Raw genomic sequence first — 18374 nt, forward strand, 5'->3', positions numbered from 1 at the left:
CCGAAATACATTTTCGGAAGTACGTAGGCGGAATAAAAATTAAAGGTAAATTTTCCTAATATCATATTTTCTTTTGGAGTTCTTCGTAAACGAATGAAAAATAATGAGGAGATATGTTATAAAGTTATACATAGGTACATTTACATACAAACATACATATATAAAAAACAGACCCTTTTTCCCAGAGGGTGTTTAATTAAATATATTTAAATATGATTTAATTAGTTTTTTTTAATTTCGTTAGTACATATTTTGTTGAATTGAATATCCATCTTACCCACTCCGGCATTGTGGTCACTATAATAATTATACATTTAATTGTATCTATATCTCTTTCATCATCATCACCATCCACTGCTGAACATAGGCCTTCTCCAATGACTTCCACCTCGCACTGTTGGAGGCGACCCGAATCCAAAGTTTCCCCGCGGACTTCACCAGATCATCAGTCCATGGAGATGTTATAATATTGCGACGTATTAAGATAATGCCGAAATACGTAAAATGACGAGCTGTCAACTAAACCCTCGCAGGGATCATCCTATCCTGCGCTACATGGTAAGTGGTCGTGGTTCTCACTCGAGGGCTTTTTGGCTTCATCAGCCATCAATCATTCGAGAAATGTCGCCTGCCTATTGCCACTTCACTTCTTCTTTTCTTCATTCTATGTGTTTTGAATAGTGTAATTCAGGTTTTTGCAGAAAGCGACTCAACTCCGCCACCTTTGCAAGGAACCTTTGATCATGGTGGCAGATCCAGTTGCTTAAATGTGCAGGTTTCCTCAATATGTCTTTCCTCATCATGTAAGACGTTTGTATGTTAAAGTACACATACGCAATTATACATACATACATACATATAATCACATCTATATCCCTTGCGGGGAAGACAGAGCCAACAGTCTTGAAAAGACTGATAGGCCACGTTCCACTTTACGATGGAATTGAGATTCAAATAGTGACAGGTTGCTAGCCCATCGCCTAAGAGAATAATCCCAAGTTTATAAGCCTATCCCTTAGTCGCCTTTTACGACATCCATGGGAACAAGATGGAGTGGTCCTATTGTTTTTTTTATTGGTGCCGGGAACCACACGGCACACGCAATTATATAACTGTTATTTACCTGAAACACCTCGGCTTAATCAATTCACGTGAACATTTAATTCAATTACTTGAGCAAGTTAGTGATTCAACAAGTAATTTATTATTCGGCAATGTCTTGGAATTTCAGACCATTCCTTAACTCCTACATACAGGACGACTTTTAACATATTTCGATTTATTTTCTAACTCAAATTTTGCCTCTGTGGCGAAATCACTAATAAATACTACCTCCGACTCGACCTGCCGCGGTTCCCCAGGCATCACACATAGTCAGGCGCAAGATATACCCTTAGTAGCGGTTGAAACCGAGAAATTGCTCCCATTACAGCCTCTTATATAGGAAGGGCTAGAAGGGCCTACCAAAGCCAAGTGTATTTTTTAAATAATGAACCGACAAATGGTCTTGGGTGGGAGAAACTGCAGATTCAGTCTAGGTTAGGTTCCCCTGGAAAGTTTGCGGAGTCAGACGAAAGTCGCATCGTATACAAAACCGACATACCCGATTTAGTATCATAACGCACCCTGGGTTCCTCTCCGGAAAAGTTAGGATGTAATCGAGATTATTTTCAGGAGCAAGAGAAGGTTTGAATGATAAAAAATGTTCATTATTATTTCTTTTACGTCAGATTTCTATTAAAAACTTAATCAGACTTGACATAATATACTTACTCTTAGGTAACGCATTCCATGATGTAGTCATATCTACTCTTTGTAATTTACACCATGGTAACAGTTGCTATGTATATATCGTTATTAAATAATTCAAAATGTGAAAATATTAAAATGTTTTATTTAACAAGACTCCTATACAAAACTTACTCAGAAAACATTTTCTGTCGTCTCTCTAAATACGACTCAAACACCTGCGTCTCAGAATCATAAGATCCGTAATTACAGCGCCGTTGTTTACATAATTAATTAGTTCATTGAAGTGTGGGCCGTTGACATACATACTACATATTACGGTAGAGACGATGACAGATGATCGATTTGGTCCTAAGGATCCTTTGTATAGTCCCTAAGCTTATCAAGGGTCCGAATAAGATGTTCGATATTCATGGAAATATTGAAATGTCTATATAACCACAGAAATTGGATTAATTTAAGACAATAGATATACCATATTGTTGAAACTAAGTAAAGGAATTATGCCGCTGCATCTTAAAACGTCTACTTAGATTTATGCTTACTTGAAATGGTGAAATGGAAAAGTGATGCCGAAACGAGTCGTAGCTTTTCCCGTGATTACTAATTAAATTAATAAACTAATACATTATGGTGGCGGTTACCATCAGCTGCGATGACAATTTCTTGAAACTGGCACTTCTATTATCTTTTGTTTTGTTGAGGTCTTTGCTCAAAACGAAATACAAATTTTACTAACCTTATCCAACGAAACATCACAAAAAAAATGCATTCCTATTTTACATTAAACTAGCAAACATTGAAAGCATGAGACAATGTTTTTTATTACTGATGATACTTTATTAGCGTGTAGCGAGTATTATAAAATTTGTACTGTTGTTAATATTTAAAGATTTTTAATATTTGTAAATTATTTTGTATTTAAGTTTCTGCTGAGTCCGGCCCCTAGAATACGGTCCTGTCCTTAATGGAATATCTAGCGCCCGGCAATTTGAAATCGCGGATTCTATGAATTTCGTTGCAATTTTGTTTCTTTACACATTTTTTCATTCAATATATTTTAAGTTAGTGTTTTGTTACAATAGCAACCAATATATGTTTATTTTATAAATCGTATTTTTCTCTACATTATTCGCAAGTTGCTATAAGCGAATGGACAGACAAAAATAAAGTCATTGTTCTTTTTATATAAAGTTTTCTAAAAATTTTAAAAGTAACTATGTTTAAAATACAAACAACCTTTAAAAAGACCACGCTATCTCCACACCCCGCTGAGTTTCAGGAGCTTCGAAATATTTTAGAATAACACGTAAAATACGCAAATATTTACCGAGCAAATATTTTCGGTTGATCTGCTCTAAAACAATGAAATTTGTGTTTCAATTTAAACCTTGTGTTTGATAAATCGTGCTGAATTTGAAACAACAAAATAACAGTTAACAATATCTGAAGAACAACGAATGATGGATTTACCTCATTGTCGTGAAACAACAGAATTGTTAAGGCTCTTTATTAGAAACTGTTAAATAAGTGTTTCTGCGATGCTAAACACTTGAATTTTCCTTGAAACTCTTCGGTGACTTATTTTTGCAACTAGTCAAAACGGAACGATCTACTATGGGTGAGGTTCCCCTGCAAGGGTGCGGTCGGTTCATGTAAAACCCTGACTCACCCAATCCATAATGAGGGTCAAAGACCGCACCCTGGGCTGCTCTACAGAGATGTGAGGATGTGACTGGGACTTACGCCAGGAGGAATAAGAGATTGAATATTATTCCCGTACAATAGTTTTATTTGTTCATACATACATACGGTCACGTCTATATCCCTTGCGGGGTAGACAGAGCCAACAGTCTCGAATAGACTGAATGGTCACGTTCAGCTATTTGGCTTAATGATAGAATTGAGATTCTAATAGTGACAGGTTGCTAGCCCATCGCCTAAAAAAGAATCCCAAGTTTATTAGCCTATCCCTTAGTCGCCTTTTACGACATCCATGGGAAAGAGATGGAGTGGTCCTATTCCTTTTTGTATTGGCGCCGGGAACCACACGGCGTTGTACTTGATTGGTAATTTGATTGCTTTTGACCTCAATCTGTATGATGGTAAACAAGATGGGATCTAAGTTTGTACATGCAAACTCAAATATTGCTAAATAGTATTTATATTTACTCTTGCCTTTAAAATCCCTAAGAAGTAGGTACTTACTTGGTATCGAGGATCAGAAAAACAGAAAAGGAATTCCAGATTAATACCCAAAAGGTAAATCTAGTTCTCATCGCAAACATCCAACAAAAATTTCATCAAGAATTTCAAGAACATAATTTTCAAACAAAAATTTTCCTTTACCTTCCTGTTTATTTCTCTAAGGAGAATCTATTTATAAACCAGCCAAACAATCCAAATGAGATGATTCGACAACAAAACAACAAATCAAACAACTCAAAAGCCACAAAAATTGGGTCCCATAGGGATGTGAAATTATCGATATGTCACCATATCGATGATACTTTTAAGTGATCTTAATAAAGACTGCCGAATTCTGTCTTAACATTTAGAATAATTTCACAATCGGCTGATTGCCTGAAACTTGCACAACTAGGGAATTCTATTGCTTACGGAAAAAACTTTTGCATAAATATTAAAAGACAAAAAAAATCATCTTGAACCTTTACGACACATCTTATTGTCTTCTGCTTGAAACCATGATATTTGTTATTTAAACAATTATATTATATTATTATTATGTTTAAATAATTTCATAATTTGACTTTAAATTAATAACACTTGTACATAAAGTTTAATTGATATCTATTATTTTAATATCTTTCGATTTAAAACTGAGGTAAATCATACGCATATGAAATCAGAAATTAAGTGAAAAGTATTGGCGTATTTTTTTATATCATTGCAGGATATTACTTTAATTTGGCTTTATAAGAAAAAACTCATGATTGTTTAATTATGAGCAGCATACAGCTTTAAAATTTGATGTAATTATGTTTTTATCGATATTACTGATTAATCAATGTCCCATCCCTAAATCTGCTGGCAATTGATATTAAATTCACGTGCCCGTCTCATTTCACATTCTGGAAGGGTCCACGATCACATTATTCGTTGATTTTGAGCCAACATTTATGAAGTCAGATAAAAAAATCCTGATTTATTCGCTTTAATAACAGTTCATAATTCGGCATGAGATATACGATATTTATGTTGATTAATTCCCTTTAATCGGATCAGTGGAAAATATACAGCATTAATCATTTTAAATTCAAGCCACGTACATACATTATACTTATAGTCATATATGGTATAAAATCATTCTTTTGTCTTACTTTTACGCCTTTTGTACACTCTTTTATTTTCCTGTGATTAGAGAAAAAATATTATAAATCTGACGAACATTAAATCATTTGAATCGTGCCGGGTGCAGTATAAATAGATGTCATCCTTGCCGCCCCGTGATGATCTGTAATTGAAAACATTCCTGAATTCCCAAAAGTTCTCGTGAACGTTTCCTCGAAATTAAAAAATATATTCCGGAGGTCCCGGGTTCGAATCCCGGCCAGGGCATGATGAGAAAAGAGCTTTTTCTGATTGGTCCTGGTCTTGGATGTTTATCTATCTAGCTAACTCAGTCAGTGTTATTTGTCACGTATGTATATATTTATTATTTAGTTAACACTACCATGTCTAGAAAAATGAAATTTGGCAACGGCACATCAGTATTCTGTAATCGTTTTAAGTACTCCTCTACTACTTTTCTTGTATTTTTCTGATAAATCATAATTTGGATCGTTCTTAAATACACTTAAATTTTATGCGTCTACAAACTTCTTAATTTACTAAACACTTATAGAAGAAAACCGATTAAAATTTTTCGTTTTGTTATAACATTCAGAATTAACTTTTTCTTTGAAAACTGATTTCAATAAAATCTGTTTAGTAATTCTAGAGTAACTCTTTTTGTTTTCAAGAGTTCCTATATTTTAGTTAAAAAACTTGAAGACTTTTTCCAATACTCTTTAAAGAGAACATTTCCAGATACCTTTTAATTTTTTTTTTTGAAAAAGTGCTATTTTTAAGTAGTTAGTTATGTTTTGTTTTTGTCCGGCACACTTCACTTCACTACTCTGGAGAGGAGCCAGGTATATGCCTTTGAGCATGGATCCAAGAATGGGTGAGTCAGGTTTTTACACGAAGCGACTCCCATCTGACCTCCGCAACCTTTACAAGTAAACCTAACCCATATTAGATCGATCATGGTTACACATCCAGTTGCCTGAATGTGCAGGTTTCCTCATGCTGTTTTCACTCACGGTAAGAGCATCGGTTAGTATTCAAACTAATATACATAACTTCGGAAATAGTCATTGGTACATGGCCGGTGTGGGATTTGAACCTGTGCCTTTTTGCGCCACACGCATTTTAACCGGGCATCTTATCTATTCAACCACTCTCTCTTCCGCGCAAATAATATATTCGTTTACATATATGTTACTGTTCCCAGTATTTCGTGTTACTCGTGTGGAGCCGCGAGTGTACTCTAGTATCAAATATATACATATAATACTAAACAAGTATTCCTAAAACAAAATTCATTCTCCACAAGCGACATTACTTGCCTACATTCAACTTAGCTTAACATCATCAATCATTTTCCACCCTTCCTCCGAAATTGGTCTGGTAATACACGCCGCCAAAGCAAATTAGCCTTTATTGCATTACATTACAGATGATACAGCGGTGATGAATGTTTATAGATTTATAATTTTATTATAAACTTTGCAAAATGATTATGTATCACATGTTATGTTGCGGTAAGATTCCTACTAATATTTAAAATGCGAAAGTAAGTTTGTGTGAATGGGGGTTCGTTACTCTTACATCTACTGAACCTTACATTCTAAACAACTAGGTTTAAAGTTATCCTCTGCTTACATGCTTGTATAAATATAATGTTTTTATATCTGCTTGTAACTGGATATAATAATATTTTTAGCATTTGATCCACTTTTTGTACCATAGATTCTCTTGGCGTTAAAAAGGAAATCTCATCAAATGAGCAACGGCTTAAAAGATTTTTCTTTAATGTTCTCCACGACTACTAATTACTGCTTTCATGAATTAGCAAGAATTTAAAAGAAAAGAAACAATATCGTCGAAAAATTGTAGCAATTTATATAGAAAACTGGCCCAATTTAGGAAATGTACTCCCAAAAAAGGCTATAAATCATGTTTACTGATGAATTGATTCAACGTGACACTACAAACTTTAGTCGACTAATATTTGATGACGGCCGTTCCGTTTAGGATTTTATATCTAAAGCTTTAAGAGCTGAATTTGTTTACCGTATGGTACTTACTGGTTCTGAGCCTCACTTTGATACAACATCAGATGGAACTAAACAAACGTTTTTTATAAAAGTAAAAAACAAAATACAAAAATCTTTAAATATTACTCTTCTTGCAGAATAATTATAGAATCAGAAATTTATATGATTAGATTAAAATTAAGATATAAACTTATGATTCTTCTTTTAGGCAATGGGCTAGCAACTTATCAGTATTTGAGTCTCATTTCCGGCATTAAGCCTTAAGCTGTACATTGTACATGGCCTGGCTTTCCAAGACTTGGCTCTGTCTACTCCGTAAGTGATAATGACTTGTATATAAACAAGTCATTAGGCATGTATATGTATGCCTACTTTGGAAAATAAAACAATTTGGTAGTTTGATTTCGAAGAAATTGCCAATTCAGGTCTTTACATAGACTGGGCTACGATCTAGTAATAAAAATATATCAACAGTTAAAATAAATATGTAAAAGTTTTACAAGCCACACTAATAAAATTAATGGCTGCACAATTTAAATAGATGGCGTCATTTGTATACCAGAATTAAGATGATCCCTATCAATGTTTGTGATCCAATTCTACGAAATAGGGTTACACAAATATCATCGGCTTGGTCCCGAATTGGGTCAGTGACAACACGAGAACTAAGACCTGTAATATCCTAGACTTAATTTCAAAAACCTAGAGAAAAAGAAGATAGTTCTTTTATGCGAGGGATATCAACCTCAGGCTATTTGAATCTCAATTCCAGCATTAAGACATACAGCCGAACGTGGCCTTTTAGTATTTTTGAGACTGACGTGAGCTCTGTCTACCCTAAGGGATAAATACGTGATTATAATATGTATATGTATTTTCGCAAAAATTTTGTTAAATTTTAACACAGCGTAAAGTATGTCGTCACATAGGTTTTACTCTTATGTGCTAGAAGAGATGTTTTTGTAAATTGAAAATCTGCACATTCAGGCAACAGGATGTGTAATCTGAACTTTGCAGGGGAACTTACCTTTATTAAAATGTGGGGTTAAAGTAAGTATCATATCTAACTGGCCTTCGAAGTGTATTTTTCATAATTTAGAAATTTTTGTGGAAATAAATCTCAAAGCTTTGTCGCTACTACATTCAACATACTTACTAAAAAATTTAAAGTTTTTTTTTTTCTAGTAACTACTGGCAATAAAGGTCATTGTCAAAGTAGCGTGTGATGTCTAAATAATTTTACAGAAATTAACTAAACTAAGAATGGATCGTCAGTCTCTGCTAATGGTATAATTATGTTTGTCAGTTGAAGTAGGAAATATATTCTACGCACACTATATACGGTTTTGGTGAAAATAATACTTAATTTCATGCAATTTGAGGAGGTACACCACAAAATTTTTTTTTTGTCTATAAGTGTACTGTATTGTTTTATTTCCACCCTTTCATAAACTTAAATTTCATCCATACATATAGTCACGTCTATATTCCTTGCAGGGTAGTCAGAGCCAACAGTCTTGAAAAGACTGAAAATCCACGTTCAGCTATATAGGCTTTATGATAGAATTGAGATTCAAATAGTGACAGGTTCTAGCACATCGCTTTAAAGCAGGCTAAGTTTAGCATTCAAACTAAAGAAGTTTATAGTAATGTAGGATTCTAACCTATGCATTTTGGAGGCATGCTCTTTTGAGTCGGATACTTTAACCACTCGACCACTGCCATAAGGCTTCGTGGGTATTCAATTATTCAGCCGTGCAAACGAGACGTGCATCACAGACTATTATTAAACGGAAATGCAGTAATTTCGCATGCAAATTCATCGTCGGACTAGCATTAATATTCATTATCTGTTACTCCGTGAACCGTGGGCAAAATTTTATAGATTTAAATACTTATTCGTATCTATATCTATAAGTACTAATATTTATTTATTTTATACAATTATGTATGTACATCAAGGAAAAATATAACTAGAACTAAGACTAAGGCAAAACTTTGTAAAAGGGCACTACTTATGTCTAAAGAAATTCTTCCAATAGGCCAATATTGTAAAACAGATAACATTTATATGTATGTATGTTTGTATTGTTTTTATACAAAAACCAATAAAACTACATACCTAAAAATCATGCCACTTTCCCGAAGGGGTAGGCAGAGGTCACATCCCAATAAAATACTATATTGTTTTTATTTCGTTCAATACACGTTTTACGATCTCCTACTACAATCTGCTACGAAGCGCTACAATGTGCTACACCGTGCTACGACTACGCTACGAATTGCTACGAAAAGAGCGACAGTGCATTATCAAGGAATTTTTTAAAATTTTTGTTACATTGTATAGATATTGGAAATTATAAAGTTATACATGCTGAAATAGCATGTATAACTTTATAATTCCTATGTAAGGTAGAACAACTCCATTGTTTATTTTCTTTACCAAATCGGACGGAGGTGACTATATAGAGCGCCACCAAAAAGTCAAAAATTTATGTTATTTTCATGCTTTAATTTCATAAAATAATTTGTACCACAAAATTGGATTTAACATATGTAACGAAAAGAACTACGTACCTAATTCTTAACTCCACGCAGACGAGGTCACGGGTACTTTGACAATAAAATTCAGTATTCAGTCTCCTAAAGTTATGAATGTAATTTCGAAGTTTAATTACACTTGGCAAGAGTTTTATGACGACATTATAGCACAGTTTACTAAAAAGTAGGGTAAAATTTTGTTAAATCACAGAGCACAGAACAGCCGCTCCTAGGCTATACTTGTTCTACTTCTTCCACTTGATTTTAGTCCCGGTTGCATCCTCAACTCTCTGGAGAAGGGGTATGACTCTGACCATGGATCCCAGATTGGGTGAGTCAGGTTTTTACACAAAGCGACTCCCGTCTGACCTCCGCTACCTTTGCAGCTGAACCTAAACAGAATTGGCTAATGTGTGAACCTGTATCATAGCAGGTACCCATCGACGCAAATCTTTTGACAATAAAATGTAGAAACCCTTATCGTAGAAAATTTGTGCCTACAAAACACATTAGCATATAGTCACGTCTATATCCCTTACGGGGTAGACAGAGCCAATAGTCACGAAAAGCACATTCAGCTGCTCGGCTTAATGATGGAATTGAGATCCAAATAGTGACAGGTTGCTAGCCCATCGCCTTAAAAAAAGAATCACAAGTATGTAAGCCTATCCCTTAGTCGCCTTTTACGACATCCATGGGAAAGAAATGGAGTGGTCCTATTCTTTTTTGTATAGGTGCCGGGAACCACACGGCACATAAGCATTTAAAAAAAGCGTATACCGTATCGACTATAATTGTTGTATATATTATGATAAGCTTTAATATTTCGACAAATATTAGCAATGTTTTTATTAAATGGCTATTTTCTTGACATCAAACAGAAATGGACATATAAACGCTTACTAACGCCAGGAGTTTGACAATAATGATACGAAATAATACGTCAATAAATAATTTAAAGTCAAATTTTTACACGAAGCGACTGCCGTCTGACCACAGCAGCCTTGCAAAGAAACCTAACCCGTATTAGATCATGGATACACATTCAATTCCCTGAATGTTTTTTTATCATAATTTGAGTGCGTTTGACCTCAACCAGGTGGTAAGCGAGATGAGGCATCAGGCGGTGGCCGCAAACTCAAAAATGTCTATAGATTACATTACATACATTCTTGCCTTTAAAATCCCTGTGGCAAAATCTATTCGCCACAAGTCACAAGAATAAAAAATAAAATAACGCGACGCTATCAATCAAAAATAGCGAAAAACCTAAATCGCGCAAGCAAAGATTTCACGGATTGGAGCTATATATACAACCTCCGACACAACATCATCGGAGCTGCGGTTCCCCAGGCATAACACCTAGCCTGGCGGAAGATCTTCCCTTTGAGGCGGTCAAGCCCGAATCATCGCTCCCGCTACATCCCGATTTTATGCGTCGAGAAAGAGAGATGCAGACCTCACGATGGTTTCCTTCAGCATTTAGTTATGGTACCCTTAATACGGGAAACCCATTTGAAGTCTGAAACAGCCATTACATGGAGAGTGATTCACATCTTAATCAACTTGAAAGCGCTATATTTCAGGGCGTAAGTAATCTAGTTTGAATAATTCAGACCTCCATTTAAGAAGTACATAAAATTACAATATATAAGCGATTTACATTCATCCATATCAATAAAAATCTGTGTAATTAATATTGCTATTTAACTATTAGTCTATTGCAATTTGGAAATAAAAAATGTATTTATTTTTTGTCTCTAATTGCAATTATTGGTCCTTCGAAAACAAGATTTTTGGACAATAAGATATTTTGAATTCGCAATGTCCTCAAAAGACTCATTTTTTATCTCAAATAATAAGTACCTATACATAAAGACATACATACATATAATATGAGTTTTATACGGTATACTAACTTAACTTTCAACAAGGACTCAATCAACCAATTCAATCGAAATACATTTAACAAAGTTTTTAAACAGCCTCACTTGTATGAAAACCAAGTTCTCCTTAAGAGCATTACCACAGCGCCACTGGACCCTAAAATTAAGAACGTGCAATTCTTCTCAATTAAAAAGTCCGTCAGTCTGCCTCCGGGCATCTCGCAAGATGGAAATTATTGTCATTAAAAACGCAATCTACATAAAATGGCGGCGGTGGTGGATCGCTAGGTCAAAGTTGGGACTAATTGCGCCCCATTAAGGCTATCTTTAACCTTTTTCTTGAAGTTCCTAGCTCATTATAAGACTAAGTTGTAGCCGCTGCTTCGCCTCACTTGTTTAAATTTGTATTTTATTACTCTAAAAGTTCTAACATGAATAGTTCAATAAGTAGTAGTGGATTTTTGATAAAGAGTTGCATGAAAATACAGTACTTTCATAAATATTTCAAATATTATCAGTCGAGATATATGTGTGCGTATTTTTCTTTTGAAGTGATAAAGTCCCCTCACGGGGTAGACAGTGCCGGATTGACTGAAAAGACACGTTCAGCTGGAAGGCTTAATAATGGATTTTAGATACAGATATTTAATAACAGGTTGCTAGCCTGTTACCGAGATGAATAATCCCAAGTTTCGATATAATTGTTTTGTCATACAGCGCAGAATTAGGATCTTATTTCAATATGTAACAAATAATTCAAGCCTCACAACAATACATCAAAGACAGCACAAGAGATTACATATGCTAGGCGGCTTAAATTACATAATATAGCTTTGCTAAGACTAAAATACGATTTTGGTTTGAGATCATAGAAATGGATATATATAGCGATTGCCCTAAATTATATCTAATACGTGGTTTAATGTTTCTTTTGGCTTAAGAACATTTTATTATATAATAATTTTATACAATGTAGGGTACATTGTATCACTGGTCACTCACTGATTAGCAACAAACGAAGTACACTTTTTGACTATAAGCTATCTTATTACTGAGTATCTTCCATTATTTCTCTCTTTATCTTAATTCATACTATGCATACATTATGCGTACCTACATAAAGTCACGTTTTATATTCATTACAGAGTAGACAGCTGTTTGGCTTAATTATAGAATTGTGATCCAAATAGTGACAGTATCTTAATTCATACTAACTGTATTTTTTTTAAACCATTGTCCGCTATTCAGTCAGTCTTTTTAATTTTTTTTCTGTATGTTGAGATAGAAGATTATACTAAAAATTCAATCCATATCTCTTCCTATCTCTGATCTAAGATTCCGGATAAAGGGCAGGCCCCAGTGATCGATGTCCCTTACTGTCCCCATCTGTCTTCATTGCGTCGACTATTATTGGAGCCAAAAAAGAAATTGATATTGCCAAATAAAATTCTCTGCCAAATTTTCGGGAAAAACAAAGCCTTATCAGCTCTTTGAATCATTAAAAAATTTCATTCTAAAAGTAATTAAAATCTGATATTACCTTTTTTAAAAAATAATAAGGTCCGTTTTTTATTACAGTGTTGCCGTTAATAAAAGATTCCAGGTTATTTAAAAATAATAAAATCAAATACCTGCCTACCTATGAATGATACACATGACGATAAACTTAAATTTAAGAAGATAACAAAATGATATTGAACTACACACTTGATGAGAACAAAATGTGAACAATTTGTCAAATCTGATCCCGTAAAAACATATTACTTGGTCACTAAAAAGGCAAGAATAAAACCCAAATGATTTGAAAAAAAAACTGAAATCTATATTAATTTTCACTGCGTCGAAATATGTACGTTGTCATACCTATATACAAATGTATATATTTTTGTTATTTTACAAGTATATAAATCTTTACCTAGTACATAAGACAGGTTTGAATTCTAAGAACATACAAATACAATACAAATTATTTTTATTGCCCATAAAAAATACATATGTAGTAGAAACATACATAATGAATATGTTGAACAAAGGCGTAATTATCGCCAAGCAATCTTAAAAGAACATCCTACTATTATAAATGCGAAAGTTTTTGAGTATGTCAGGATGTCAATATGGATGTTTGTTACTCTTTCACGCAAAAACTACTGAACCGATTACGATGAAATTTGGTATGTGGGTAGCTGAAGACCCAGAATAACATATAGGCTTCTTTTTATCCTGGTGCTCCCGCGCGGACGAAATCGCGGGCGGCCTCTAGTATTTCATACACTTAAAATATTCTCATCCTCATTCATTTTCACCCAGTATGATTTCATGTTTTCAAAACAAATACATAACATGGGTTCCATTATCTGCTGGCCAAATGAAAAATGTGCATATTCCGCAAAATGAATATAACATGAGCACGGCGGCCACTGAGGACATGGGAATATATTACTTAGCCAACTTTACTCAGCTAGGTCCAACTTAGCGGCAAAAGCAGCTAGATTTATCTAGCTAACTTGTCCCGCTATGAGAAAACTTTGAACATAGTATGACAAAAGAAATTTTACTTTTCATGTTGTTTTTAATCTAAGTGCATATAATCACGTCTCTCTCCCTTGCGGGGTAGACGTAACAGCCTTGAAAAGACCGAAAGGTCACGTTCAGCTTTATTATGGCATTGAGAATCAAACAGTGACAGTTTGCATGATTCTCATTGCGCTGTAATGACATTGAGAATCAAACAGTGACAGTTTGCATGATTCTTATTTGCGCTGTAATGACATTGAGAATCAAACAGTGACAGTTTGCATGATTCTTATTTGCGCTGTTATGACATTGAGAATCAAACAGTGACAGTTTGCATGATTCTTATTGCGCTGTTATGACATTGAGAATCAAACAGTGACAGTTTGCATGATTCTTATTGCGCTGTTATGACATTGAGAATCAAACAGTGACAGTTTGCATGATTCTTACTCTCTGTATTGCGTTAAGGTTTTAAACGAATCTACTCTCGTCTGATCTCCGCAACCTTTGCAGGAGAACCTCCCAGTTGCCTGAATGTGCAGATTTCCTTACGATAAAAGCAATTTGCAAATAGCTGTGGTAGGATCTGAACCTTATATGACTCCAAAAGTTATCAACACATAACACAGTCTTTGCTGCAGTTAGTTAGAATTTATTTACCTGCACATTTTGTAGCGCACTGCACTAACAGTAAATACTTTATGCATCCATTTAAATGCAAATCGAATGCTCTCTCACTACGCTTTTTACTGTTAGCCACTGATCTATATCTGTAGTTAAAACTGTAATTGGAGTTAGGTTAAAACTGTAGTTAGTTAGTATAGTTAAAAAAACAATTTAAGAACTTTTGAAGACTAATTGTAATAAAAAAAAAATTATATTTTAAAATAATCAATGCGAAAATCATTGACAATTTCGATTTTCTAAGTTTTATAGTTGTATATCGAACTAAAAATAACATAAAAAACATTTTCAATTTTATTTCCCAACGCCAATATAAATAAGAATATGACCACTCCGTCTCTTTCCCATGGCTGTCATTAAAGGCGAGTAAGGGACAGGCTTATAAACTTAGTATTCTGTCACTATTTGAATCTCAATTCTATCATTAAGCCAAACAGCTGAACGAACGCCGCCTACTAGTCTTTTGAAGTGATTTAAACTATGTACGAGTATGTATATATTTGTTTAATATTGTCTTTTAGAGTGTATACCGTTATTTCTTGAGTCTTTCTAATATGTTAATATCACTGTTTAATCGGTCAAAAAACTGGAATCAGTAACATAGTCCAAAAATAAAAATGTACTATTGAATACAAAGTCAGTCTGACTGTAAAGATATATTTATTCACAAAACTAACGTGGTAGACCTTTAACGAGAACTAGACGACTATTTACCCTAATCACGGTCCTCATAGTAAACTTGTATCACGAATGAACCTATATCAATCGCAAAATAACAATAAGTTAACTTGCTATCGACCTCCCGTTGTGTACAGAAAACAACACTTCAAATTCACTGCAAATTCGTCTCTATTACCAACTTGAATTATGCTGTTGTACCTACTTAAAACTGTTAACTTCAATATATATATGTTTGTGTAGTCAGGACTATTAATATACAAACATATAGATATTAGAAGACTTGAAGAAGAACTAAAAGACTTGAAGTTCTCATTTAAGGCTTTATGGCTTAATGATGGAATTGAGATTCAGATATTAAAGAGAGTTCAAGTTTTGAAGTCTTTCACCTTGATGGAATTTTACAGTATACGAGGGATGAATTGAGGGAAAGGAAGTGTGCACCTATTAAATTTACTTAGTTGCCTTTAACGATATCCATGTAAAAAAGATCAAGTGCTCCTATTCTAAAAATTTCAGTCTGCGAGACTGTTGGCTCTGTCTACAAGTGATTATTGTAATATATGTAAGCCTTACAAGCTAAGTCACCTACTATGTTATCTACCAGTTCGCTATAACGCTTACCCTACAAATGGTCGCATAATCACCGCATAAAAATAAGATATCGCGTCTCGGCCGTCGTGTCCCGCTTACCGTAGATCCTACAAGGACTATCAATAAATCCTTACCCTTGTCAAACGGTACTACCCTATCAGAAGACGATGTTATACCCGCTTATATATTTTAAACCGTTAGTTTATCTTTTAAGCCGTGTAGTTTGAGGGTAGAATGGGGTCGCGTGAAAATAAGGTTGAATATAAACCTTAGACCTCCTGATGTGGTCTAGGCTTACCAAACAGTCATTGGTTATCGTTTTTATCACAGATTTAAACATTTTATATGTCTGTGGTCAACCACATTACCTACCAATCTTTTAAATCTGTGATGTTGGTATATAAAATTCCTGTGGGAATGTGTTTCTTGTTTTTGAACTAGTAGTACGATGATGAATGTTAGCGGACGTACGTAAGTTTCTAGACGGGTGTGTGAGTGAGAGAAAGGCATGAGTAAAAGAGAAGAGGTAACAGACTGCCATTTTTTATTACGATTGTACGAATACGTTGCTCGCCCTGTGCTATTTTTAAAAACTTATTTCTTTGGTTGGAAATAAACGCAATTTAAAGATCCTGTTTTTTGAAAAATGAACCCCTATCCCTACATACCTGTATGCACTAAGGAACATTATTACATCCACTATTGCAATATTTACATAATATATTCATAAAAATTATTTGTTTTATTATTTTTCATTGGTATATCAAATATTTACCGAGTCTAGCTAAACGCCAACAAAGCCAAATAAATCCATTCAAAAGCTAGTGCAAAATAATATTTTATTAAAACTGTATTTCACATCACATAAACTCGTTAAAAAAATTATCTCATAACTAAATTCAGTTTAAACACAATATGATTTTAAAAACGTTTGTAAACCACGCCTGAATAGATCACTTAACACACCCGCTCAGTGGAGGGGACCCTGATGTACCACATGAAGAACCGCCTGATGATCCACCAAATTTCAAAGGTTCCATCTCAGGCAGAGGCTTTTTATCGAGCCCAGATATTAATCTCTTCAACCTACCGATAGCGAATCCTGGATGCAATCCCTTAGGACACGCCAGCGCACAGTTCAGAATTGTGTGACAACGGAATGCTCTGAAATCGTCTCTCAAATCCGCCAATCTGTTATGTGTGTCAACGTCCCTAGTGTCAATAACCCACCTATAAGCGTGCAGGAGGGTCGCTGGGCCCAGAAACCTCCTCCCGTTCCACCAATAGCTAGGACAAGAGGTTGAACAACAAGCACACAGCACACATTCGTAAAGACCGACCAGTTTCAAGTTGTCCTGAATGCTCTGCGCGTATTGTACGCCACCCGGCGGTTTACCAGACTTCGTTATCAAATACGGTCGTATACTGTTATAGCCGTTAAAGAAATGGGTCATATCGACGACCAGATCCCTGATGACGTACATGTGAGGGATAGGATGGATGGTGATGGTCTTCGCGTTAGGTATCTTCGTGATACAAGCGAGGCAGTTGTGACCTTGGAGACATACGGCACAAGAACCACAAATTCCTTCTCTGCAGGATCTCCGAAAAGTAAAAGTGGGGTCCATGTCTTTTATTTTGATCATCGCGTCCAGAACCATGTTTCCACAGTTCCGGACGTCCAGTTCGAAGGTCTGCATCTTTGGTTCTTCATTACTCTGTATGCCAGCAAATCGGTAGACCTTGAAAATCCTCTGCGGTTCAACCGCCTTTTCTGGCTTCTCGGCGTAATGTCTGGAAAAAACTGTACAAGAATTCGATTCCCATATACCTCTATATGATGAACGGAATAATGATTTCATGATTCAGAGTTTATAATTAGATGTCTATTTCTTTTTTATTTTCGCAACATTTGCTTTCAAATTAATAATCCTTGTTGAATATTTATAATCTCAAAATTTATTTATATTTATTTGAAAGCTTAAATGACTTACGTCAGATTTACGGCTTAAACTTTACTTCATGTATGTTAGAGCTTAAAACCTTCGTACAGTAACTACCTTACCAGTTTTAAATATATATATATATATATGTATTAACCCGCGGCGTTGTCTACGTAAAACGAAATATCCCGCTTATAACCATTCCCGGGGGAAATTCAGAAAATCCTTTCTTAGCGGGTACCTTAATCATAGTACCTACCTGCATTCCAAATTTCAGCTGGATGTAGTTAGAAGTGTACGTTGATAGAACAGCCAGTCATTTCAATAATTCTGTAATGCGGGAACAACATCCAACGTACTTTAATACTTATATTGTTGTTTTTTTTAAGGGTGTACATTGAATAAATACTCTTTACTTTTACTCATTATCAAAATGCAAAAAG

General features: G+C 34.7%; 1 protein-coding gene across 1 annotated transcript; it reads right to left on the reverse strand.

The window, feature by feature from the left end:
• Positions 1–16941: 16941 nt before the first annotated feature.
• Positions 16942–17850, reverse strand: LOC106135556 (succinate dehydrogenase [ubiquinone] iron-sulfur subunit, mitochondrial-like). Its single transcript, XM_013335903.2, has one exon. It carries the CDS (start codon positions 17848–17850, stop codon positions 16942–16944), a length of 909 nt encoding a protein of 302 aa, XP_013191357.1.
• Between the last annotated feature and the right edge of the window lie 524 nt (positions 17851–18374).

The sequence above is a fragment of the Amyelois transitella genome, chromosome 21, assembly GCF_032362555.1.
Source record: "Amyelois transitella isolate CPQ chromosome 21, ilAmyTran1.1, whole genome shotgun sequence".
Classification (NCBI taxonomy): Eukaryota; Metazoa; Arthropoda; class Insecta; order Lepidoptera; family Pyralidae; genus Amyelois; species Amyelois transitella.

Coding starts and splice junctions, on each gene's coding strand:
- LOC106135556 (XM_013335903.2), bottom strand. CDS start 17,850: ATGAAATCATTATTCCGTTCATCATATAGAGGTATATGGGAATCGAAT.